This window comes from Kickxella alabastrina (genome assembly GCF_025024165.1).
Source record: "Kickxella alabastrina strain RSA 675 chromosome Unknown BX661scaffold_28, whole genome shotgun sequence".
Taxonomy (NCBI): Eukaryota; Fungi; Kickxellomycota; class Kickxellomycetes; order Kickxellales; family Kickxellaceae; genus Kickxella; species Kickxella alabastrina.
The window spans coordinates 140,797-166,463 of NW_026251499.1; the positions used below are offsets into that span (position 1 = coordinate 140,797).

General features: G+C 45.0%; 10 protein-coding genes across 10 annotated transcripts; 5 read left to right on the forward strand and 5 right to left on the reverse strand.

Moving 5' to 3' along the window:
• Window positions 1-1,824: 1,824 nt before the first annotated feature.
• BX661DRAFT_188024 (PXA domain-containing protein) lies at window positions 1,825-3,895 on the reverse strand. Its single transcript, XM_051537339.1, has one exon. It carries the CDS (start codon window positions 3,846-3,848, stop codon window positions 1,962-1,964), a length of 1,887 nt encoding a protein of 628 aa, XP_051389165.1. The 5' UTR covers window positions 3,849-3,895; the 3' UTR covers window positions 1,825-1,961.
• BX661DRAFT_188025 (uncharacterized protein) lies at window positions 3,896-5,135 on the forward strand. Its single transcript, XM_051537340.1, has one exon. The coding sequence runs from the start codon at window positions 4,240-4,242 to the stop codon at window positions 4,795-4,797; it is 558 nt and encodes a 185-aa protein (XP_051389166.1). The 5' UTR covers window positions 3,896-4,239; the 3' UTR covers window positions 4,798-5,135.
• Window positions 5,136-6,938, forward strand: BX661DRAFT_226605 (uncharacterized protein). The gene has a single exon (XM_051538972.1). It carries the CDS (start codon window positions 5,214-5,216, stop codon window positions 6,825-6,827), a length of 1,614 nt encoding a protein of 537 aa, XP_051389167.1. The 5' UTR covers window positions 5,136-5,213; the 3' UTR covers window positions 6,828-6,938.
• Window positions 6,939-6,960: 22 nt separating this feature from the next.
• BX661DRAFT_188027 (Rtf2 RING-finger-domain-containing protein) lies at window positions 6,961-7,954 on the forward strand. Its single transcript, XM_051537341.1, has one exon. The coding sequence runs from the start codon at window positions 7,024-7,026 to the stop codon at window positions 7,825-7,827; it is 804 nt and encodes a 267-aa protein (XP_051389168.1). The 5' UTR covers window positions 6,961-7,023; the 3' UTR covers window positions 7,828-7,954.
• Window positions 7,955-11,782: 3,828 nt separating this feature from the next.
• BX661DRAFT_124409 (uncharacterized protein) lies at window positions 11,783-11,935 on the forward strand (the record flags this gene model as incomplete). Its single annotated transcript, XM_051532431.1, has 1 exon — window positions 11,783-11,935. A coding segment is annotated over one exon (153 nt), but the record flags the coding sequence as incomplete, so codon positions are not given.
• Window positions 11,936-13,208: 1,273 nt separating this feature from the next.
• BX661DRAFT_62430 (uncharacterized protein) lies at window positions 13,209-14,284 on the reverse strand. Its single transcript, XM_051539327.1, has one exon. It carries the CDS (start codon window positions 14,029-14,031, stop codon window positions 13,321-13,323), a length of 711 nt encoding a protein of 236 aa, XP_051389170.1. The 5' UTR covers window positions 14,032-14,284; the 3' UTR covers window positions 13,209-13,320.
• A 1,851-nt stretch (window positions 14,285-16,135) lies between these two features.
• BX661DRAFT_146221 (tyrosine phosphatase family-domain-containing protein) lies at window positions 16,136-16,726 on the reverse strand (the record flags this gene model as incomplete). The annotated part of the gene is made up of 1 exon (XM_051533149.1): window positions 16,136-16,726. One exon carries the CDS (start codon window positions 16,724-16,726, stop codon window positions 16,136-16,138), a length of 591 nt encoding a protein of 196 aa, XP_051389171.1.
• A 1,624-nt stretch (window positions 16,727-18,350) lies between these two features.
• Window positions 18,351-19,163, reverse strand: BX661DRAFT_200588 (uncharacterized protein; the record flags this gene model as incomplete). Its single annotated transcript, XM_051538432.1, has 1 exon — window positions 18,351-19,163. The coding sequence occupies one exon, from the start codon at window positions 19,161-19,163 to the stop codon at window positions 18,351-18,353; it is 813 nt and encodes a 270-aa protein (XP_051389172.1).
• Window positions 19,164-19,521: 358 nt separating this feature from the next.
• BX661DRAFT_62556 (uncharacterized protein) lies at window positions 19,522-21,648 on the reverse strand. Its single transcript, XM_051539328.1, has one exon. The coding sequence runs from the start codon at window positions 21,278-21,280 to the stop codon at window positions 19,688-19,690; it is 1,593 nt and encodes a 530-aa protein (XP_051389173.1). The 5' UTR covers window positions 21,281-21,648; the 3' UTR covers window positions 19,522-19,687.
• A 1,187-nt stretch (window positions 21,649-22,835) lies between these two features.
• On the forward strand, window positions 22,836-25,177 carry BX661DRAFT_188037 (Alpha/Beta hydrolase protein). Its single transcript, XM_051537342.1, has one exon. The coding sequence runs from the start codon at window positions 23,109-23,111 to the stop codon at window positions 24,780-24,782; it is 1,674 nt and encodes a 557-aa protein (XP_051389174.1). The 5' UTR covers window positions 22,836-23,108; the 3' UTR covers window positions 24,783-25,177.
• Window positions 25,178-25,667: the final 490 nt, after the last annotated feature.

The window sequence follows — 25,667 nt, forward strand, 5'->3', positions numbered from 1 at the left end:
GCTCAAAAGAGAAAGAGAGTGGACGATCTCAAATGTTTGGGGGGGGGTTTAAAACGCTCGGACAGTTTTTTTGTTTGAATAAAGTGTGTCTTGTGTAGTGAAAAAAGGACAAGAAATAAAATCACACGTACTATGCAAAAAAGAAAAGAAGTGATTTACACTCAATATTATCCCAACAAATGTTCAAGAATAGAAAAATAGAGTGATATGCAATGTAAGCAAAAATAAAATAGAATAGAATAAAACTGAGAAAGAAAATTTGAGGCGGGTGGGCAGGCAGGCAGGCAGAGGTACGAATGAGCTTTTGTATTCATAGATACTAATAAATAGTGTTGATTTTCGGGATAAAAATACAGTTGGTTTATCCCCTTTTAAAATCACAAGCAATATGCTGTAATTTTACCTCGTTTTTCCCTTGTAGTTTTTTTTTATACTTGCAAAAGGGTAATAATCAGCACAGGGTTGGATTATGCAAGCGATTGCAATTAAACAGCATACACAAAAAAGGAAGGAAGAAAAAAAACACATGCCCTGCACTACACAGAATAAAAAGTCATACCTTTTTTGTATTTTTTATTTTTATACTCAAGAGTCAAGAATCACAAATGAATTATTTATTTTTTCATAGGATATCATGTGCAAAATATAATTCCACCACTACACGCAAAAAATGCAACTCTTTACGAATACGAATTTTTTTATAGGAACAGAGGGATGAGCGAGATTATGTTGTTTCCTCGCCTATTGTGTTGTATTTGTGTTGCGGAAACCCCCCCTCCCAATGATTTTTGATACAGTAATTTTTGACATGGCATCTCTGAAAAAAAAACTCCTACTCTGGTCTATAAAAAATGAACATCAACTAACAACAAAAATAAAGATAATTGGTCTCGTAGGTATGAATTAATGTCGGCAATTTACGGAACAAAATGAAATAGTTTTTTCTTTCCAATTACATGTAGTTTTTCGAAACCATGGGAAAAATATATTTAATAAAATACATCAACAATATTGTCCTTTACAGACTACAAGATAAATTACAATTACATATAAATCGCCTGATGTTTTATATATTTACTGAAAATGCTTTTACACTCTAGAGTCCCCACATTTTTATTCCTTTTTCACATATTGCTTGTGCATACATGAGGTTTTTTTTGGTTAAAACATATATATATACAAAAATAAAAAAGGGGAGAGGGGAGACATGGATCAAGTGTAAAGTACGCTATACATATGCAATGCACAGCAACAGCAACACATAAATTATTCAAAGCTTGGGATACTTCAAGTTTTTATTCTCCATTTTTTCTTTGATTTTTAATGTAACAAAGAAATAAGATATTATTGTGTGTCTGTGTGTACATGTGAACATGTGGCTGTTATTCGTTTTTTTTGCACCTTAAAATACCTGCATTGCGAATCCCAATATCCCCCCCCCCCCAACATCCCTTTCCAAAAAAAAATTATATTCGTCACAGAGATTAACATTGTATATTGCATTGTATTGGCAAATCGAGGCTGCTTTTTCGGATACTGAGCCCCTCCCTTCTTTATATTTGCATTGTTTGTGCGTGCATGTGCTTCCCTTCTCCCCACTTTCTGATTTTGTTCATTGTAAACTCGACTGATGTTGGTCGGAGTAGTTTTTTGTTGTTGCGATATTAGATTTCACGATACGCAAAAAAAAGGGATGTTAATAAAAAGCAAAAATTTTTTGCAGGGATTGTATTCGGCATTTTAAACAAGTTTTCAACAAACAAAACAGTAAATAAAAAATTGTGGATAACACATTGTCAGCTAGTATGTGTTTAACTGTTTTGTGTTTGTATAAAATATATTAAAATAAAAATATTGACAATAACATGTTCTTGTTCTTGGGCAGTAAATAGGAAACTACAAGTAAACCATTCAATCGACCTCCTTTTTCATCCCCCTCCCACCCAAAAAAAGCAATCAACCTAGAGCTGTTGTTGAGACGAATTTTGTGAACCAGATTCCCTAAGCTCAGGAGCGATTTTTCCAATAATGGAATCGAGGATATTGTAGACCAAATGCTTATTCAGCTGGCGATTCTCAAACGGCTCAAGAATCCTCTGCGCAGCCAACAGCCGATCCTCCTCTGACTGACCATAGAAAAACCTCGTAGCTACATACGGCAAAAGCTCAGCGACCAGCTCCGCAGCATCCCTGCGCAGCATCTCCTCCTGCTCCAAGGTCTTGTACGGTTTATTTCCGGATTTGAACTTGCCCCCATTCTCGGGTTTCCACAAACTGTCCACAATCAGATCAACGTATGATGCAATCTGCTGCTCGCCGAGGAGAAACCAAAGAACCTTCACCAGTGTGCGATCTATGGCGGCGCCAGCAATGAGGTTTATCAGAGGAAATATGTAAAATATAAACTGCGCCCATGCCCATTGATTGTAAAGATCAAGGAGAAGGAAGGTGTTTACGAGGCCGAGAATCGGGTGGATCGCGCCGCGGTAGCTAGTCTGCACGGTGTCTGGCTGCCAAAGCTGGTTGAGAGAAAAGGTGTACTCGGAAAACATTGAGAAGATACGGCTGATTGTCTGCGTCACTATTAGGTGCAGGTAGATGGCCCAGCGGATCGTGTTGTTTTTCCAACCGCGCCACCGCGCCTGCGAGAACAGGTCACTGATCAGCCACCACGACGCAAAGCTCAGCTGGCTGCTCAGCAGCTCGGTGAGGTTGCCTTGCGCCGGTTTGCCAACCGTTTGGGCGTCTCCCAAGGCTGCTGAGTGGTTGATAGGGTGAGAAGCGGCGGGCAGCGGTTCTTTGCGCAATGTGGGTGGCTGTATCGCGGAGCTGATTTGTGAGGTCTGTGCATCGCGCAGCATAGTCTCAACCGTGGCATTCGGGGCATCCGGATCCGACAAATACTCTGACGGGTCAACCGCAGAATCCTCATCCGCATCAATACACATAGGCTGGGTGATGTACCGGGACATATCCGCATTGCGGAAATACTCCTTCTTCGAATGCTTGCCCAGTGCACGCACAATGCCCTCATTTAGCGTGCTTGGGTCGGCAATCGCATCGACGACATTGCGTAGGACGGCGCAAGCAAGGATCTCGCGCACTAAGTTCAGCACAACCTCGTCGTTTTGGGCCTCGGGCGGCATGAACACAGTGAGCAGCTCGTTGGAGAGAAGCCGCAGGTAGGCGAGTTCCGAATCAGCAGCCTGTGCCAGTGCAACGTGCGGCTGCATAGACTGGAACATTGCCTCAATGGACGTCTCCCTGCCGACATACACCGTGCCTAGCCGAGCCACACACTGATGTGCATCGCGCACATGCAGATGCACCATATCCGGCACTTCAAACAAAAGAAACTGCACCCAATCGGCCTTGCGGCACCGGCGCTCGATATCATTAATAACTAGCTTTAGCTGCATACTGACTTCGCTCAAAAACTCCTTATCGTCCGTGACCTTCTCGTACCACTCCTGTATGAAATCTCGGATGATTAAATTGACGAGACGCGATACGGACGCGTTCACTTTGGCGGACGTGTGGATGAATGCCTTGCTGGTGGTGGATGCGCTGCGGTGCGGTGTGTTGCGCAGGGATATGGGTGTGCGGTGGATCGCGCGGAACATGTGGTTGCCGGAGAGCCGCCGGAGAGTGCCACGTCGCGTGTCCCAGTAGGAGCGCAGGCTTTCGGCCACTGTGCTGGGCGCTGAGGTTACGGAGGATGCTCGGGAGACGCTGGGCATTTCTGGCTGCTCTTGCTGGGAAGACACCCGGTGCACCGGTGCTGCGACTGTGCGCCTTCGACCCGATGTTGCTGATGTTGATATTGAAGCTGGTGGTAATGTCGCCATGCGAATTTACAAAGTGGAGGGCATAAATAATGCAATTGAAAAAAGGCAAACCTTGAAGAAAATATAAAAGTTTTTTATTTTCCTTTGGGTTTTGTGACTTTGGTATGCAAAATTCATGCACTATTCCGCTGGCGTCACTCCCAGCAATGCTGTAGTGCAGCGAAACAAAAATGAATTTTGATCGGTTGATAAATTAATCGTTTGGGCTGATCCAGCTCCCACAGCGACAAATATTATTCCCATCATCAAGGCTCAACGCAGTTGCTGCTACTGCTTGCCAAGGCGCGCCCGACTCTCATCTGCATTTGGCCCTCATACAACCCCTTCCTTCTTTTATACTCTCTTTGCTCGCCCCATTCGTATAACCTCATTTTGTCCTTAATCAGCAGAAATGCACACCCAAATTGCACGCATGTTCGCTTCAACCGGCGCACGCAGGGCCATGGTTTCCATGGTCAGCAGGGCGTCACCATTCACACGAATCACTCACACAGCGCTACGCGCCCCGTCATCACCCATACACCAGCGGTCGCCACTGAGCACTACCCGCAGCCTCCTTCAACAATCTCCCACCACCCCAAACACCTACACCATGAGCACACTGGACGAAGCCAAGTACCATGATGTATCAACGCAAGCAATGGAATCCTTGACCGAGTTTCTCGAGGACATGGGCGATGAAATGGATATCACCGATTACGATATCGAGTACACCAGCGGCGTACTGACCTTGCGGTTGGGCGAGAAGGGCGGCACGTATGTTATTAATAAGCAGCCACCGAATAAGCAGATTTGGTTGTCGTCGCCGTTCAGTGGGCCGGAGAGATACGATTATGACATGGAGAAGGGCGCGTGGTTCTGTAGGCATAGCGGTGAGAGCCTGGGCACTTTGCTTGGCCGCGAGATCTCCCAGGCTTTGGGTGTTTCGATTGAGGTTCCAATTAAATAAACAAAAAACATACACAGGGGGTCTTTTGGAGATCAGAACAATATGAAAGCGGAAAGTGTATCGACATATACATTCTCTGGATGATGGCTCGATCGATAGAGACCGAGCCGGCAATTTAACTGCCGATTCGCGGCTCGGATGCTCACAGCTCGGAAGGGCATAAAGAAAAAATTTGGTGCTCAACAATTTTTTTCTCAGTTTCTCAGTTTCAGTCTAGACTGAGTCACCAACAATTTTTTTTTCCAGCTAAGAAAAAAAGAAAAACAGAAAAAGCTATAAATTGCAGACTATTCGGCTGTCGGGTCTTCACAATCTTTTTTCGATCGAGAGAGGGAGGAACAACACCTTATTTTCTCTTTTGTTCTCCACACATAATACCTAACTTTTCTTTACAAAGTCAAAATAATCTGTAAAAAATGTCTTCCATCGAGGCCGCGGCTCAGGTCGCCAACATGTACGATACGGTTCTTATTCTGGACTTTGGATCGCAGTACTCGCATCTGATCACCCGCCGTGTGCGCGAAGCCGGCGTCTACTGCGAGCTGCTCCCCTGCACGCAGAAGATCTCCGAGCTGAAGTTCAAGCCCAAGGGTGTGATTCTCTCCGGCAGCCCCTACTCGATCACCGACGAGGGCGCGCCCCACGTCGACCCTGCGGTCTTTGACCTCGGCGTCCCAATCCTCGGCATCTGCTACGGTCTGCAGGAGGTTGCACGCAACCTCGGTGGCGAGACCAGCCTGGCGGTCAGGCGCGAGTACGGCCATGCCGAGCTCACCCTCGACCCGCAGGCCGACCACCACTCGTACAAGCTGTTCCAGGATGTGCCATCGCCCACTAACGTGTGGATGAGCCACGGTGACCATTTGGAGAGCCCTCCCAAGGACTTTGTCATCATCGGTTCCACGGACTCCAGCGCCTACGCCGCCGTCGCCCACAACACCCTGCCTATCTACGGTATCCAGTTCCACCCCGAGGTCACCCACAGCATTGACGGCACTATTATACTGCGCAACTTTGTCATCGGTATCTGCCACTGCGAGGCCAACTGGACAATGTCGTCGTTCATCGACAAGGAGCTCGAGCGCATTCGCACGCTCGTTGGCCCTACCGGCTCCGTCATCGGTGCTGTCTCCGGCGGTGTTGATTCGACCGTCGCCGCTGTTCTGATGAAGCGCGCCATTGGCGACCGCTTCCATGCTGTTCTCGTTGATAACGGTGTTATGCGCCTTAATGAGTGCGCGCAGGTTAAGAAGACGCTTTCGGATAACCTCGGGATCAACCTGACTGTTGCCGATGCCTCGGATCTGTTCCTTGGCCGCCTCAAGGGCGTCACGGACCCGGAGCGCAAGCGCAAGATTATCGGTAACACTTTCATCGAGGTGTTTGAGTCGGAGTCGTATAAGATTGACGAGATCTCGCGCCAGAAAGGTCTCGGCCCTATTGAGTGGCTCCTGCAGGGTACCTTGTACCCGGATGTCATTGAGAGCATTTCGTTCAAGGGCCCCTCGGCTACCATCAAGTCTCACCACAACGTCGGTGGACTCCTGGAGAACATGCGGTTGAAGCTCATTGAGCCCCTGCGCGAGCTCTTCAAGGACGAGGTGCGCGCTCTCGGATCCATCCTGGAGATCCCCGATGAGCTCGTCTGGCGCCACCCCTTCCCCGGACCCGGCATTGCCATCCGTGTCCTCGGCGAAGTCACTCCCGAGCAGGTTCAGATCGCTAGACTTGCTGATAACATTTACATTGATGAGATTAAGAAGGCCGGTCTCTATCGCCAGATCTCCCAGGCGTATGCTGCTCTTTTGCCTGTTCGCTCGGTTGGTGTCATGGGTGATCAGCGTACCTATGAGCAGGTTATTGCTCTGCGTGCTGTTGAGTCCAAGGACTTTATGACTGCTGATTGGTTCCCTATGCCCTACGAGACCCTGAAGCGTATCAGCAACCGTATTATTAATGAGGTTAAGGGTGTTAACCGCGTTCTGTACGATGTCAGCTCGAAGCCCCCTAGCACTATTGAGTTTGAGTAAACTGTAAAAGTTTTTTATTTTGTTATCACATGAATATAAACTCAATAGCCATAAAACCAGCAGATATTTAAGCGCTATTTGTATTTAAACGTGTAAAAAAGTGAATCAAAGATAAAATGTTGTATATTTGAATGTTTTTTGAAGACATTAAAATTATTTTTATATTATATATAATCAATCAATTTATTTTTAAAAAATGGGAAACGATGGAGGAAGTATTCCGCGTCGCAGCGAACTTGTGCGCGAAAAGAAAAAGGACGAAAAAGCTGACCGGAAGAACCAACTCCAAGCAATGACCACCAACTGCTCGCTCTCCAAGCGCCCCCTCCGACAACCCATTGTATCTGACGCCCTCGGCCGTCTCTACAACCGTGAATCTGTCCTTGAATACCTCCTAGACAACCGCGCCTTCGGTGACGGCTCTCAAATCTGCGCCCACATCAAGGGCCTTAAGGACATTAAAACCCTGCAACTTAAGGACAACCCCTCATTAAGCAAGCATGGTTCGAGGGATTCTACCAGCCTTGTGTCGGGTCCTGAGGAGACGGAGGAGGCGCGGTTCGTGTGTCCGGTGACGATGAAGGAGATGAATGGCAATTTGCCTTTCGAATTCGCATGGTCCTGTGGATGTGTCTTTTCGGCGATGGCACGGAGGGAAATGGGGAAAGCCAGCGGTAACGTCAATGGCAATGGCAATGGCAGCGGCAGCGGGGGCTTGGGTGCTATGGCGGAGTGCGTAGTGTGCGGTCAGCCTGTTTTGTCCGACGACATTATTCCAATTAATTCTCAAGACGCGCAAGTATTGGACACGCTACGCTCGCGGATGGCAGAGCGGCGCAGGAGGGAAGATGATGAGAGGAAGAGTAAGAAGGCCGCGAAGAAGACCAAAACAAAGCCCAAGGGAAAGCGCGGCCGCGAGGAGGCGGGGCAGGAGAAGGAGGAGGGTGAGGAGGAGGACAATGGTGGGTGTGGGCCTGAAAGAAAGCACGCGAAAAAATAAACAAGTTTTTATTTTGAGGCCTGATGATAGCAACACGAGAGATAAAGCCTTGAAACATACAGTTTAGCTGGACTGGGGAACCAAAGTAAACTATACAATGCTTTCTTTTTTCCTTTCGTTAATTTATGCAGTTTTGTAAAAAAATATTGAAATTAATTAAACGTTGGTCCCGAGCATGTGCTGGGTCTGTCAGCGTCTAAAAATAAACCATGTATTTTTTGCAGCAGAAAAATTAAAAAAAAGGCAAACCATGGCAAACCAGGACCGTTTATAAATATGAAAAAGGGGGAGGGCGAGGGAACGAACCCAGGGCAAATAACACTAGAATTAGCGGTCCGAACCCAGGGCAAATATCCCAAAAATGGGCAGAGCGGTTCTGGGCAAAATGAAGATCACATGCAAGTCGCCCCTTGACATCCCTCTTTTTTGGCACCAAAAATAAGCCCCTTGCTCCCCTTTTTCTTTTGGGCATATTGAACATATTGGAATTTACCACTGCGGTCGCCCGAAAAAGAGTAAGAATGCTGTTTTGGCAACACCTCTGCGTTCATATTTAATTGTAATTGAATTTGAGCACAGTGGCGGCCGATATATTTAATTTTTTCTGGGTGGCCGATTGATTGTCCATGAACAAAAAATCAAAAAGTGAACTTTAGTTCTTGCCTGTTTCAGAATCCCAATATCAAGTATGCATATATGCCATGCCGTGTGTGTGTGTTTCCGCATCCCATCATGGCGTGCTTGTGGCAGATTAGTGGAAAAATAGTAGGATAAAAAGAGCATGCATATATCGCTAAATACAATCTCCAATACTTGTTTCTGGTTTCGTTGCGCGAGCCAATAAAAATTCTGGATTGCATGCGTTCGTGTGTTAATACTGAAAAACAAATATGAACCAAAAAAGCCGATACATATGCTCTCTATTTTTTGACACTGCCACTGCTGCCTTTGTTATTGCTGAATTTGCCTCATTTGAACACGTGCGTACAAAAAAATATACACCTATTTTCTTCCAAGCCATTTTTTTGTAATTTTTGGTCGCCAGATAGCAAAAAAATGAAGTACATATCGCACGTAGCTAGTGTGTGCAGAGCAATTGCCATTAATGTCAAATTCGATTTGTTGACATTTATCCAATGCCATGGTTAAAGATTCAAAAAAGTAGGACCACTAGTTCCAGATATGCCAAAAAAGAGAGCAAACAAAGGTGCACTTCACCACCCAGAAATAAACATTTTTTTACACCATGATGCTTATTTTTAACAACCACCCCACTTACCGAGCCACCCCCTCTCACTCAAACAAAAAAAAGAAAACTTGTAAAAATATCTTATGTCAGTCCGAGACAAAGACCGTGACCGAGCCAAAAATATTATTTAATTCTGGTTTTTTTTAAAAAGATGTAAACAAACGGATCTGGAATTCTTCGGCACCTCGCCTGTTCGCACACCCGCACACCTTTTCTGACCCGCCCATTCGCCAGATAGAAAAAACATTTTATTGAAAACATAAAAAAATTGCGGGTATATATAACATACCTTGCTCCTGGCGGTTCCAAATCATTTTTTACTTCTTCCAACTACACTTAAATACTCCTATCCAAGTTTCACTTTTTCACCTTGACGGTTGAAAACATTAATTGTAAGTGCAACCCACACTAAATTATACTCTGAATTTGTTATTTACTCCGCATGATAATGGACTTTTTGTTTTCTTTGGAATGGTTCTGCCGGTCTTTTTTGGTCTGGAACATCAATTTTATTTCAATTACATTTCCAAAAAGCTCCCCGAATCTTACATTTTGTTCGTTATTATTTTTGCATAAATTCCATGGAATTTTGTTAAAAGTGCATAAGCTCGAGCGCCTCTAGGCGTGTAGAAGACAAACAAACAAACCGTCTGAATACATGCTTGTAAAAAAAAGACTTTTTCGCAACTGTCTAAAGACAATTTTTTACTAATTTTTATGACATTATCACTATATAGAATTTGCTACCGCTTCCATGGCTCTTGCCATCACGACCCTTAAAAAAACACGCATTACAAAATTTATAATTTTCTTTTCCGCCGCCCACTTTTTGGCATATTTCTCTTGTTTCATTATTATTATTAGTACAGCTTGAAGCTGCTAATTTGCACATATCAATTATTTTTTTTACTTATTTTAGAGACTACGCTCTCACCACTAACATAATTTATTTAACAAAAAGGTAAGAATTTAAAATGTTTAAATTCCCACTCTATACCCTATCTAATTTACATGCCCACCTCAGATTTTTTACTTTAATTACACTCGAACACGCGCACACTTTTTTCTTCACTTGACTAAACGTCGTATACTTTCTGCCACAACATTGCTTAATTATGTTGGTTGACCGGTAAGAAAAATAGCATTAGTGTTCTTCCTGGTACTTTCAGCTGCTCTTTGTTATTGCTACTTTCACACGTCCATTGACTTACTCTTGGCGCCGAGTCTTTTTTGTGGCTGGATTGTACACAAGGTCATGCATCCATTTTATTGAGCCAGCTGGCTGCCCCCGTAGCTTTTCCCGAACTCAGTTTTTATTTACCTCATTGCCAATTTCTTTGATGCCACAAATATTATGCGCCACTTATTTTACTCACCCCTTACCCAACCAACCATTTTGGCTTTCTTTTGTCTTTCTCACAAATTGAAACAATGCACCGCAGTTGCCAGCTGACAACATTGAGCATACGGCATAAGGTGACAAATGTGTCCCTGAAATGAGTACGCTCTAGAGCACTTGGGAGTCAACGATAATTATTAATGACATCGGCGAGAGGCTAATGCAATAAATAAGGCAGAAATTATTACATTTCTTTATTCTCGATAAAATTGTGCTTGTCATGACCAATCTCTTGGCGCTTTACCGAAATTTTGTACACATGCTCATGCACTCACATACACATTGAAACGCGCTTGTTGGCCAGTTGGGTGGTTATTCGGAGAAAAGGTGCTTTGCAAAAAATTGATCCAATTTGAAGACACTCATTGCTTTAAATTGTACTTCAAAATACCCTTACCAGAAAATGGATATTTTTCTACATGTTATATTTTCAGACGACAATAATTTAAAACTTCTTTCATTATCATCCTCGTGTTCAATTTTTGTTTAGTTCAAACTTCTATTAAAATCTCCCAATGGTCTTGGCCGCTGGATCATCCGCAGACATTAACGATTCCATTTTAAAACTAATTGCCAATATAAGAAGGAAATCCCAACTTGTGCCGAATTATTATTTAAATACTTGCAATTCTATAGGTTTTACCGATCCATTATCTTCAACAATGACTGGTTTCAATAGAACTACTGGTAGTGCTCGGTCCGCTGCCGCAAGGTTTAATCCGATTTCATCTAGGCGCAGCGCGCCGCAACCCTCAGTTTCATTCCACCACCAGCAGCAGCAGCAGCAGCTTCACTGTTCGAGCATGCCGGTGATTCCGGAAGAAGTGTCAGCTGGGGGGACTGAGCGCTGGCGCATGCAACTCCTTTGTGATCCACTGGGTCTGCTTGATTTGGGTGAAGCTGAAAACTTTGATTTCGCACCGGTGTTTGGATACTTGGCTCCTGCCCCGGCTTCTCACAACGCGGCTCCTGCCCCAGCTTATTTTAGCCCGGCTCCTGCCCCAACTCCTGTCCCGGCTTCTCGCAATGCGGCTCTCCTCCATGTTCTAGGCAACGCAGATTTTGCCCCGATTAATCGCAACACTGCTCCCGTCCATATTACAGACAACACGGTAGTTGCACCCGTATCTTTTGCTGCTGCCCGTGACTCAGGTTCTCTCGCCGTTGCCTCTGTGCCGACTTTGTCCACCGCCGCTAATGCATCGGCTTGTCATAGTAAGATGGCTACTGGCCCACCTCCCAGCTCGACCCGCAACGCAAATAGAGTGATCAAGCACACAAAAAGGTTGGCCAAGCGTAGGTCCGAGAAGAAACACCCGTGTGGAATTTGCGGAAGAAGTTTTGCCCGGCCATCGTCCTTATCTTCGCACGTGTTAACCCACTCGGGTGAGAAGCCGTACGACTGCCCAGCTTATAAATGCGGAAAGTCATTTTCTGTTCTGAGCAACATGCGTCGCCATTACAAGCAGCGCCACTGCTCTGGCTACGTGTACACTTACTACAATCCACACGCGCTCAACGATAGCAACTACATGATGGATGGGTTTTACTATTCGCCGTTCGAAATGCGGGCGCCCCTCCAGTCCGTACCTGCGCCCCCAGCAGTGCAGTACCCGGTGGTTAATGGCCGAATGCACGTGGTGCCTTCGCAGTGTTCTGCGACAGAGCCGCAGCCGTTTTTGGGGCACACTTTGGCCAACCAACTTTATGCCAACATGACTCCACCAGTCCTTGTGGCGCAACAGTCACATCCTATGGCTACTCTCACTTCCGCCTGTGTACCATCATCTGTGCCCATTCGAGTGCCTGCATTTGTGCCCTCTCCCGCGCCGGCAACTCCGTCTGCATTTTCAACTGTACCAGTCACCACCCCCGAGCAACTGGACGCAAGTCCATATGACTTCAACTTGGCGCAGGCGCCAGGGACTAATGGTTGCCCAATCGATCTGGGGATTCAACAGCAGCAGCATCAGCAATATCTCTCACCGGTGCAGCAGCAGCAGGTCCTACAACAAATTCAGCAGCAGCTTAATTTTTCGCCGTCGCAGCAACAGCATTTTACTTCCTCTCCCCCGCAGCAGCAGCAGCCACACCAGCAGCAGCAGCAGAGGCAGCAGAGGCAGGAACCGGTTCGTCGCAGCTCGGCACCGGTGATTTCAGAGCAAACGGCAAACACGTTTGCAAATTCTAGTTTTGGCACCAGCACTCTCGAGATTGGTCATAGCCCGATGATGCCCTTGCCCAGCCGCAATTTCCCGGCCAACACTGGCAATGTCACGCCGGCCGGCGAAAACAGTTTACAGGTGTCTGCTTTTGCTGACCTACCGGCGGAAACTCTGCACCAGATCATGCCCATGTACAATGCGGCTATGAGTCTGGACATCGACGAAATCATGGATATGTACAACAGATCCCTGGTCAACCACCAGCAGCAGCAGAACCAGCAGCAGGTGGCGACCAATGCATCAATGTCTACCATTTCTGTTCGGCGAAACAGCGTCAAGGGGGTACTTCACAGGATGTTAGGACCAACATGAATGTAGCCGGAGTTGTGTGATTGTGCGGCTCTCCTGTCTGCAAATAATAGGCATTGCCTTTGCATTCTTTCTCACTTTAATTTTTAATTTTTCATATTTTTTGCCATTTTAATCCGTATTTTCTTATTTCAATATCCAATTCACTGCAGAGTAAAGCTTTCGTTTTATAATAACAAAGTTAAAAAACACATTATATCGAAATAATTATATATACTTGTTTATTTTTTTACATGAGGTTTTAATACAAATATTGAAAGAGAATACAAATAAGGAAAAAGAAAAATTGTCAAAACCCCATTTCAAAGCAGTTAATGGTTGTTGCTGTTGAATAGGAAATTGTGGAATGTTACTGAAGGAATATCCGCCTCACCCGCGTCCTTGAAGAAGCGTGGGTGGCAAATATGCAGGACATTCTTTCCATTGTCCAGGGTGTTGCTGAAGGACACCAGGCCATAGTAGCGACACATGGTGTGCACAATTAGACGAGTATAGCTGTCCTGGATAGCCCATTCAGTAACCAGGCTGCTTCTAATTCCGGCAGTAATAGCTGGATTTGCGCGGCCATTACGGCCTCTTCCGCTGCCATCCGCCTGCTGCTGCTGCACGCGGGCCAAAGCCTGGCCCAAAACCACGATATCATCCTCGTCAAACAGCATGTCTTTATCAAACGGCGTGAATATTCCCTCTTCTTGCTCAATCATCTGCCACTCGCTGTCATCAAACCCGCCAATCTCTGAAACCCCATTGTTGTCGGTATCAGATATTCCCAGGAAGGCGCGCAGTCGGGACTCGTAGTGCACAACCATGCCCTCGGGCGTGTGCGCGCGCTTCATAATACGGCGGATGCCGCCTATGGTTGGTGAGCGCCTGGAATTAATCTGCTGTTGCTTTTTGACTTTGGGTGAGTCCACATGAGGCTTTGTAGCTTGGGCAAGCTTGTCGGGCAAAGTTTGTGTGGGGTTGGTCAGTCCAAATAAGCTGGTCACTTTGGTTCTGGCATATGCAATAACGGGTGGCATGTTTTGCTGAAGCCTGTCGTGGATTGAAAGTGAGCTTGTTGGCGCTGCTGATGCTGCTGATGCTGCTGATGCGGTGTCTAAAAAGAAAATAAAGTTTAACAAAAAATTTGAACTTTGGTTTTTAGAACAAAGGGATATGTGGGATATGTATGGCTAAGGTTGAGAGAGAAACACCAAAGTAGTAAAGAGGAAAAAAAGAAGAAAAAAGGTAAACGGTGGAGGCGGATTTCCATAAATGTGAGGAGTGGCTGCATTGCCGCAACAGTGGCCAGAAAACAATAGAATAGAATAGAAAAAACAAAACACACCCACATTACAATATATTTCTCGTTTATTTCCGCAGAGAAAATAAAAAAAGTGAACAGGTGAGCGACCAGGAGACAACCCAAGACTTTAACATGACTTTATTCAGTGGACAAATGATTTTAATTACTCATTATTCAAAAGTTTGCAAGGAAAAAAAACAACACCACCAGAGTAAAAAGAAAAGAAAATAGAATCCGCAGTCAATGTTCTGTGTAAAGCGCAAATATGAATAATTGCATGCATGTCTTTTCAATTTTGAGCTCAATCTTACCATTGTCCTTACTCTGGAGCTCGCTGCCATCGCCATCACTGTCAATGATATTGACTGCATCGCTACAAGGCGCGCTGCTCTGGCTGGGGCGCGGTGCAATGAACGAATTGATGCTTGGACCCACTCCGCGACGAGAGTTGCTCCGAGAAGCTGCTGAAATTGGCCCAATACCAAGTGCCACAGAGATTGCCATGCTTAGAAAAAATAAGTAGAAAAAAGTGGTAGGGGGGTTATAAAATAAAAATATTAATATTAATATGAGTAAAGAAAAGAAAAACACAATAAAATTGTCAGCAAGACGATAAAGCAAAAATATATATAAAGCGAGGCAAAAAATAAGTCACTTACAGTTGACTATGAGAATTGGTGGGATAGTGGTGAGTAACAAAAATGATAAATGTAAAACTTGTCACAATAAAGAAAAAAGTGGCGTTAAATAAACGCTTTGACAGTAAAGAACAAAATGATGTTGACGTATTATACTGAAAACTCAAACGAGAAAAATGCATCATAATAGGCGTGACACACAAAACATGCGTATTTAAATATAAAATAAATCAGCAAAAAAAACAGGTTGTGATGTAAAAATTGGTTTGCAAAAAACTCGCTACTTACAATATGAAAAATATATCATTTTTCGTCCTTTATTTTTCTAAAAGGTCATTTTCAAAAAAGACATTGACAATCAAATGCGTACGCATGTGTGACAAAAAACAAATTGTACGCTTGTATCTGTTCAAAATACATTTTCTTTATTGCGGCGTCAAGCACTGCGAACTCTTTCACACACGAGCGGCTATCCTCTATCGTGCTTGGACAGCACAGACAGGAGTCGAAAAATGCTGCGTGACAATGGGTAGTAAAAAATAGTGGACACGTGCCGGGGAGAAAAAATAAATAAATAAAAAAGATGCCACCACCACCTCAAGTGACAGGATTTTCCATCCAGGCTTTTCTCTTCCAATGGCCGCGCCAGGTGATGGGCGCCGATAGGCAAAGAAGGGCTTTGCTCACCCTGGTCAAACAGTGTTTAAGAAAAGAAAAGAAATACAATAAAACCTACTTTGCCCTGCTCATTCATCAAAACACCGATCATGTTAGCCATTTAAATGTTGCCATTCCGACAGCACAGCATACTAATTTGAATAAGCAGCAAAATAAACAATGTGCGTGCATCCCGTTCATACATTTTTCTCTGAGCCAAGATATGCACATTAATTTGCTGCCATATGGCCCACTACTATAGGAGAAGCATGTAAAAACTTGTTTTCAAGAAGTAAAGTTTACCGCAATGGCATCCATGTTCAAGGCACCCTTTAAAAAGTAAGGGAAAATGCGCAGAGGGGCCAAAGAAAAAACCGCACAGAGGCTTTGTAGATGCAGGTGATGCATGACGCATGGGAAGATGCAGGATTAAGGATCTCATTGATTTTTTTTGCCGCTGCGTCATCTGTATAACCACCACATAAAAAAGCACATGCCCCACAGTGTCTGTCATTCGCAAACAAAAAAAACAAGAAAAAGGCGTTATCCACTGGTGTCACCGTGTAGCTCGATAAACCGCTGCTTCTGCTCCTCCTCCCACATACGGCACTCCTCCACAAACCACTCCGGAAGCGATTCTGGAACGGTGACCAAATCTGTATCAAACAGCTCAATAAACAGCTCCTGCGTATACTTCCCCTTTCCACCAGCAAAACTGCGATACTCATAAACGATTGAGTTAAAGTTCCAATGCTGCAATTTCCTCAAACACCCAACCAAAGTTCCCGTCTCTCGCACACCCGACGAGCACACAATAAGCAACGGGTGGTTATGCAGGTTGAGTAAACACTCGAGGGCATCTTTAATCAACTCCTCGCTTACAGGTTTCCAGCCCAGATTAGACTGCCAGCGGGTCATGCCGAGATGTATGCGTCGGATGTCTTGCTTCTTCATGTATTGCGAGAATGCGCGTGAGGGGCCTTCGACTGAGAGAATGAGTACTGTTTTGAGCTTGAGCGTGTCTAGGTATTTTATTTGGTCTGGTGTGAGCACTCCGCTGCACCGATAGACGCCCTCTTCGATTAGCGAAAACGCTTCTGGAACTTGAACAAAGTATCCTGGTAATTCCTTCATAATAGTTAAAAAAGTGGGTATTTGAAAATTAGTGGTGAGTTACATGAGAATTGATGGACACAAATGAAATTAGAAGTACTAAAAAACCCCATATTTAATATTACCGCTTATCATCAAAGATAAAGCGTGTATGGGGAATCCACGTGGATGTAAAATTCAGAGGCAGCACGCTATTCTTTGGCTGGTCCACATCGGTGCATTTTTCCTACAAGCACATAGTGCAAGTGATAAAAATTATTAAGTGCAGCAAGCAATAAAACAGACATTTTGTAGCTTTTATTCCTTGGGATTAATGGCCTTGCGCATGGAGCTGTTATTATATTCATTTAATCTTTTCGGCGACATGAAACGGCATAAACAACATTTATTCAAATAATATGGACAACTTAAATGGACTGACCAATGATTTTAATATATTGAGCACAGCTTGGATATGTGTGATATTGACCTAATACTAGCTAATCGTCAAGGGAAAGAGGTAAATCTGAAGTAATGTATGCCCACGTGCTTTCAAGTTCTGCGTCTGTAAATTCTGTGAGAATGACTCGAATATAGCTTCTTAATTCAGCACCATTATGAGATAGTTGCTGAACAGGTCCAGTAATGGAATTTGCTGAGATCCAAGTTGTTTTGTGCACCTTTTTATAATGCTTTCCCATATAATCTTTATAACAAACAGCACAGTTGCAGTGCTCACAATAATAGGTGTTTTTGATGACTTTGGTGCCCAGGATTGGCAAATTCACCCGCTGCAAACGATCCTTATACCAAATATGAAGCTCACCCTCTGACATGGCGCAAGAATCCTTTGACACTAGATAACGACTTGCCTCCTTGACGGCTTTTTAATTGAATTCGATATTGTGCTGATGTCCATGTTTTTTCTGACAATTGTAAAGGTGAATATAAATACTACCAGGAGTTACCATATAACTACAAGTCAAACAAATGCTCAAACCACTGCCGCGCTCAACCTGCAAGTCCAACGCACCCATTGCCAATTCTGACGGAGGTGGATACAATTTTAGATTAAAAGTATAGTTAGTATTTAACAGTCAATTGCACACAATTTAGTATTGACTCAACTCAGTATATACTTGCACTTCTGTTATCATCATCGCTAGTCTCAGTCTGATTGTTGGAATCTGCTGCGTTGAGTACACTGTATACAAGAACATGGGTTCTTCTCATATAACATGATAATATTTTGCCACATAGTCACTTGACCTTGTTGCCCTTCCACTGCATTAAGTATTTTTTGCCGCTGGCCGAAGTGAATTTAGCTGGTCTGTATTCTCGTAAGGTGATCTCCGCATAGATTTTGAATTAAAGGAATAGAATACATGGGTCACTTGGTATCATTTGGTTTGCTTTCGTTTTTGCTGGGAGGCATATCAAAAAAGTGGTAATAATTTGTTAAATAAAAAAGTAAATGAGAAACAACTTATGTGTAATATTAACAGCTAACAAAATTGCATTTAAGCGAGAAAAATGAATCTGTCCATTGTGGCTGTTTATGTTTGAAAAATCGAGTATGGGAAACCATTGTATTTTTAATATTGCAAAACTTCCATATATCAACTTGTTATTCGCAAAATATATAATAAACGTAATGATAATTTTTTTACCGAAGCGTCAATTTAGTCGTAACCTGTTGTACATCCGCAACCTCGCGACATTCAGACGAACAGCACATCCACTTGAATGGCAACTCCCACTCTCCAGCACGCCTAACAACCTCAAAGGTCTTAAAAAACACTGGCCGTGCACACACTGAGCACAGCGGCATTCCCTTCACAGAATCCAACAAATTCAGCAACAACTCCGCCACACAGTACTCCTGAGGCCTCCTCCTTATCTCCTCGCAGACTTCCCTTAGCCCAGCACCAGCACCACAGCCTATTTGACATAAATCAATGGCGGCGTAGATAGAACGCAGACAAATATCCTTCAATGAGGGCACTGACCTTTTCCTCCTTGTTTCTAAATACATGCCTTCCGCATCACACCGGTTAGCTGCCAATGTGCCCAAACTCGCCGATCCTAACATCTCCACAGGCAAGCACCCGAGTCTTGGATTATCTGAGACATCCAAGTAAAACAGCCTCGGCAACCGCCCGACTGCTGACGGCACCTCGTTGAGCAAATTTGATCCCAAAAATAAAACCCTCAGCCGCACCATGCCTCTCCACAACCGATCCTCCCCGGCATCCTCCAGCAAATTACTCTCCAAATTTAGCACCTCCAACTGCGTCAATTTAAACAAACTCAAGGGCACTGTCTTCAGCTTGTTATGTGGTAACCGGATCTCTACCAGGTTCTGCATATGCACCATGGACGCTGGAGGAATGACCAAATGGCAGATGGACTGATGGCCAAAACTCAGGCGGTGTGTGGCTGGGACCTCGGAATTAATCACAAAGCGGCTGGTTTCCATGCAGCTTGTGCGCGTTGTTTGCCAGAATTGTTGCTTTCGGAGCATTGTAGACCGTGTGTCTAGATGCGTCGCTGTGTTTGCTTCTGATTGTACTTGTGGTGGAGGAAGCACCCAGACAGTTAGCTGGTTGTCAGGGTAGGGCGACCAGTAGTGTGGTTTTGCCAGTGTTTTCGATGGGGCTTTGCTATGCATGTTTTTATGTTGGAATTTGTAAAATGTATATAATGTAATGGGGAATAATATTATAAATAAATTGGTAAAATAATAAGTAGAGGTAGCGATATGCGCCTAGGTAAATGAATGAGTATAAAATAAAAAAGGGAGTGAGGAAATGAGTGTAAAAAAGGGATAGGGAGAGAAGAGGAAATAAAAGAAAAAGGAAAAGGAGGTGGGAAGAAGAGATAAAATGTGTGAGAAAAAGGACAAATAAAAAATAATCAGATCAGGATAAAAACAACAAATAATCAAGCAGGTAGCCAGGCAGTCAGGCAAGGAAGGAAGGAAGGACAAGGACAAGAACAATATCATTTGCGCCGACGCAGCTCGCCGCGCAGCCAGACATTCTCAAGCTCCAAAGTTCTCAAGCGCATCTTCACGCCCTCAGGCATACTATCCATCGGGTCCACGGTAGTTAACTGGACCAAGATATCGTTCTCAGCCTCCAGCCTCCGCGTCCTCGACCGAAGCGCGTCAATATCAGCCTGTAACCCGCGCAAATACTCCATATTGGCCTCCGCCGGCGACCCCTTCATTGGTTCCACAGGCTCACCACTCACTGTCGGCTCAACCACCGATCCTGACTCGATTTCGGGCTCTACTATGGGCGACCGCGGTCTCGGCGGCAGAAGAACAGAGTCCGGGAATGAGCATACGGAGAACCGCCGATCTGTCGGTGTATTGGCACCGCTCTCGCTGGTAATAGTTCCCGGTCGCTCCACAACAGTAGCCATACCCATAGCAGCAGCAGCGGCTTTAACATCAGCGAATTTGTCAACGACAACACTATGCACTACAGGCTTGATCTCGTCAAACGGCTTGATGTTTCTCACAACGTGCAAAGTGTCCTCGGACACAGTCTTTGTCAGCGCCCTCAGCGGCGGCCGCCGCCCGCCAGCACTGTTGGGAGGACCCGTGGCCAACTGCGCAGCAAACCCTGAACTGCGGCCCAATGAGTAATCGCCACCTCCCGATGAGGCATCACCCAAGGCGCCATCGTCCTCGTAAATAGCCACAGGCCTGCCCGTCACGCTCCCGCCCCCGCCGCCAGTGCCAAACCCAGGTGATCTCAGCCTTGCAGCCTCAGGCGTCTGATCGCCCAAAGTCGTGTCATTGCTGGACACGGTAAACCCGCTATTCTCCGAGAACCTCTTTGCATCAGCAAACACATACCGATTAGCCGCTGCTGCCGCAGCAGCAGCTGCCGCTGCCGCACCACTCGCGGCATTCTCATCGTCCTCGGTAATCCGTGCCAGCAACGCCAAATCAGCAGCCACTGCTGCTCCGCTAATAATTGGCCTGTTTCGCTCGGGCATCAAAAGACGGCGCAAACTGGGCCTAGAGTCCTCTGTCTTTCCTGTATACGCCCCCAGAGTCATCCTTATAGACTCTGCAGTGATTTCCTCGGGATTCCAATGATTAGGCGTACGCCGCAAATCCAAACTATGCCCGTGATCCAACACCCCCGTCCTCGGAATATCCAAGCTCTGCAAGTTCCTCCCCTGCTGCTTATAGCTATTCGATCTCATCGGCGTTTTTCTCCCATGGCTCATAGACACCCGAGAAAGATCAGGCCGCCTCTCCGCAAGCACTGCTGCACTGCTGCTGCCGCTGCTGCTTGTGGTTGGAATGGGGGCCAGGTTGATAGAGGAGAGCGAGTGGTTCTCGGGCTGTTTGCTGCTGAAAAAATCAACACTCGGCGAGTGAGGCAACTGGGGTGTTTGAATGCGACTGGCTTGTTTGCGGAGCCTACTCCATAGGCCCTTGGCCTCCTTTGTAGGGGTTGCAGTGAGGGGCGGTTCGTCGCTGCTCCAACTTTGCCGGTATATCGTGCGGTCAGCTGTGCTGTTGCGTGGCCGCGCAGTACCTGCTGTGGTTTTGCTGTGATCAATGTCCAGCATCGTACATATAATAGGGTAAACAAAGAAAAAGAAGAGGGAGGAGGGACGAGAAAAGCAAGAGGAGGAAATGCGAAATAAAAAAGAAAGGAAGGTTTAAGGGAACAGCAAGAATAAGGGTGAGAGAGAGAAAAGGAATGAAGGAAGGGGTGTGCGTGTGTTTGTTTGTTTGTTGTGTGAAAAAGGGAAAGGGAAAGGAAATTTCTTGAATTGGGGTTTTTTTGTGTGCGAGAATAAAAAAGGAAAAAGGAAAAAAGGGTAAAATAGGAGTATATAATATGAAAGCGATAAATAAGATAACGAAAAGAAAGTGAAGAAACCTAGCGAAATGGATTGATAGATGGGATTTTTTTCCTTTGAGGGAGACAAACCGAATAAAAAAAGGCTTTTTTCACGCCACTAATCAACATTTGTTGACATTTGCCCTTTTATTATTCTGAGGTTCCTTTGTAAATCCCTTCAAATTTTCCCCACTCATCTCGAATCGGTTGTGCATTGTGGATTTTCCTTACAAAAATAAATAAATGTGTTCACTTTTTTTGTTTGTTGTTGTTGGAACGATTTCTTTTTATGGTCCCAATTTGGAAAGCCAATATCCCAATTTCGAAACTAAAAAATCGGACATGAATACAACTAAAAGCGGATATTTAGCGGACAACTAGAAAATTCATTCATCCTCATTTTTCTTTAAAAATTAGAAAAATAATTGAATTGAATTGGCTTGGACTGTTATTTGCCACTTGACATATTTTATTTTTAATAATACCGGTATGCATGTGTATACAGATATGTGGGACATGTTAAAAAAGCCACCTAATTGTTTTACAAAATCAGAAAACAAAACAATTAAAGTGGCGTGGTAAGTGGGGTGAAGTTATTTATACATATTTTCTGGGGATGCACAGGAGGTTGAGAAGACAAAACCCTCATCATCGGTTTGCTTATTCTACTATATTATTTAATAATAGGGCGGAACCACCATCTCTTCCTTTGTGCATTTCTTTCTCTATCCTTGTTCCCGGCTTACTGCCAGATCGCGCACGCAAATCAAGGTGGATTAACGCTGCCCCCTCTTTTGGATGGTCAAATCCCAGTTGCCAACGCTGCTACCCCCATCTAAAGAAACAGTCCCTGAAATCAGACGGCACTTTTGGAACAGAGATATTGCGGCAAGCCTAAACATTTGCATCATCTTCAACTGCTTCAGCAAGGGATTGAGATAGTCAATTTCTTTTCCCAACATTGTTTTTTCCATATTCCGGTGGTGTTAATACCTCACATATTCTCAACAGGTTTGAACCCGTTTTCAATTAGCAATCTGAGTAATCAGCGAGCTAAGCGGGTGGGTGATGACCTGTAATTAATCAACTGTAATTGTATCTACTTTTAATTAAGCTATAGCAACCGCCCCGATCCCATTCTAGTGGTCACGCAATCACGTTGCCAATGGCAGCAAAATAAGCAATAAATGCATTTTCTCATCAGTTCACATGATCGATTCATTCAACCACACTAATTTTATACGCTTTACAGCCAAAAAAATAAGAGGCTTTCTTTTCGCCACTCTATGAAGAAACATGCGGGAAGAAAATACCCCGAGGTTGGAGCCCTTCACCCCTTTTCTTTTGCTTTTTTTACTCAACCTTTTAATCATTTTTATTGCTACACTATACTTGCCACTATTTTATTTTAATTTCTACAACTCGACAACAACAATAAATTACCCTCATTTCACAACACTTTTTATTATTGTACTTTAAATTCTCTACCCTTAATATTTGCATTTACTCCCGCTCACTCCCTCTGTTTTTTGTTTGGTTCGTTTACCAAAATGGGCGTTCCGGAAACAGTGCTGCTGCAACACCAACGACAACAACCGCCGGCACCCGTCCCAAGCCGTTTCCGGCATGCATCCAAACTCCTCCTCCTCACCTTTATTCTCTCCCTTGTTGGGTACATGAGCGGGGGCAAAATTGACATGATCTCGTCCAAGCCGCCTGCAGACAAAAGTAGTCCAACACTGAAGCTTCGCCAAGTCTACATGCAATCGACGCCCAAGCCCCCGCCTACGCTGGTGGCGCTGTCAACGCAAGGCACTCATGCGGGCAAGGTGGCGCTCAGAGACTGGTACGATGATCAGGCACAGATGGCGAAGGATCGCGGATACGCTTTTCCGTTTCGGCTGTCCAGATGGCAGCAACCAGAAGGGGAGATGGCTGTGGCGGAGGCTGCGGAACAGTACAGCGTGCAGTTTGAGGGTCGGCCCGCAGAGCAGCAGCAGCAACAGAGCGAGTTTATGCTCATGGAGCAGGCCTCGGAGAAAGGCGTCAGAGCAACGGGCACGGGTGCGATGCTGGCGAGACTAAGGGCACAGTATTTGCGCAGTGCGCATGGCCGGCAGTACAGCTACTGGTCAGCCACGCCCCACCGTTTTACCGCCACCAACACGACGCAGGATCCTGAGGATCCGGAGGAGCCGAAGAATCCCGATGAACCAAAGGAGCCGGGAGAGGAGCCTCATGAACCAGCACCAGCCACGCAGTGGAACTATTTTGTCGAGGACGGATTGCGCGTGCCCAACATCACACACAAGCCGACACTGGCCAGCATTGCACGCATGGTTGCCAACGCCTACCAGCCAACGACCTCCGACACATGGGAGCATCTGGGCGACCCCTGGCGCACACACGACTCGTTTGGCTGGCAATCCGACGGACTTCGCGGCCACGTTTTTGCCGATGAATCAAACACCACCGTTATTATTTCGCTCAAGGGCACATCCTCGACATTCTTTTTGGGCGGTGGCTCGGAAACCTCAGCCAGGGACAAGTACAACGACAACCGTCTTTTTTCGTGCTGCTGCGCTTATGTAGACTTCACATGGTCCACTGTATGCGACTGCCATTTGGGCGGAAACAAGTGCAACATGACTTGTCTGCAGGAGTCAATGGGGGACGAGACATCGGATAATTACTTTTACGCTGCGGCGCAGATTTTCATGGATGTCGTCAGGCAATACCCTGAGGCGAACATTATTTTCTCCGGCCATTCTCTTGGTGGCTCCCTCTCAAGTCTTCTCGGTCTTACCTTTGGCTTGCCCTCGATTGCGATGGAGGCGCCTGGCGATCGCTTGGCGTCAGAGCGCCTGCACCTGCCGCGTCCTCCATCGGCCATCATGCAGCGGCTGCCATTGTTCCATGTGGGCAATACAGCGGATCCCGTGTTCATGGGCATGTGCTCGGGTCGCACATCCTCGTGTTATTACGCGGGGTATGCGATGGAGTCGAGGTGTCATAATGGAAGACAGTTGGTGTTTGACACTGTGCTGAGGAGGGACTGGCGTATGGATATAAGACATCATCGGATTAATGAGGTTATTTACTTGGTCATTGAGCCTTGGGGTAATTTGGATCCCGAGGAAAAATTTCCAGAGCTGAGACTGGAGGACCCTGAGTGCGCTGACTGTGGGCTGTGGAAGTTTATGGATAATGATTCGCCGCAATAAAAATGTAATGAATGATGCTATGTTCTTTCAAGTAATGGAATGTTTTGCATGACATGTAGAATAAAATGAAAAGACTGCCATCAGCATGGGTGCCAACAGTTAATTATATATTTGTATGTCAGCCTTTATAGAGCAGGAGCAAATAAAAAATAGAACAGGATAGAATAAAATAAAACGAATTATTCAGTGAGAACAAGGACGCTATAAATTTTCCGTCGACTGCATCCATTGTCTCATGTCCAATTTCTATCATTTAGTTGGTTCAGTGCCTCTTCGACAACGCTTGCTTATTTGGCAAAATGAGCTGACTATTAAATAATAAAGAACTTGCAAACAAAATCCGTATTACCCGTTAATATAAAGAAAAAAGAAATTATTCTTGACATTCATCCAACTAATTTTTATTTTCTTTGTTTTTTAACAAATAAAACATTCAAAGAAAAACCACCCAAATGAAACATACAAAGGATGCTAGCATTGCGTAAAAAAATAAATGTTGTAAGGAGGGGTAACCCCGAGCAATAAAATAAAATAAAATAAGGGTGCAATAGTTGTCCCTCCCTACAGTATATAAAGCTGAATTATTTTTATTCCTTACCTCTGTTATAGTAAGAGGGGGGTGTGAAGAGCACTAGTTGTCTAGTGGTAAAAGCTAGGGGTGATTTTATAAAAGGTTTTATTACTGATGTTTCTAAAGTACTACTAGGGCCGGCCTCATCTTATATATGTGCCCTGTCGCCTTTGTTGTGCACATTGTCAATTGTGCGCTCCGTTGGTGAGAACTGGATCTGCTGCGAGCAGACCGATATCTTGGCAAGTCAATGTTGTGGTTTTCGTGCGTGTACGCTCATGCGTGTGCATTGCAAAATGGGGAGCATGTTTGGG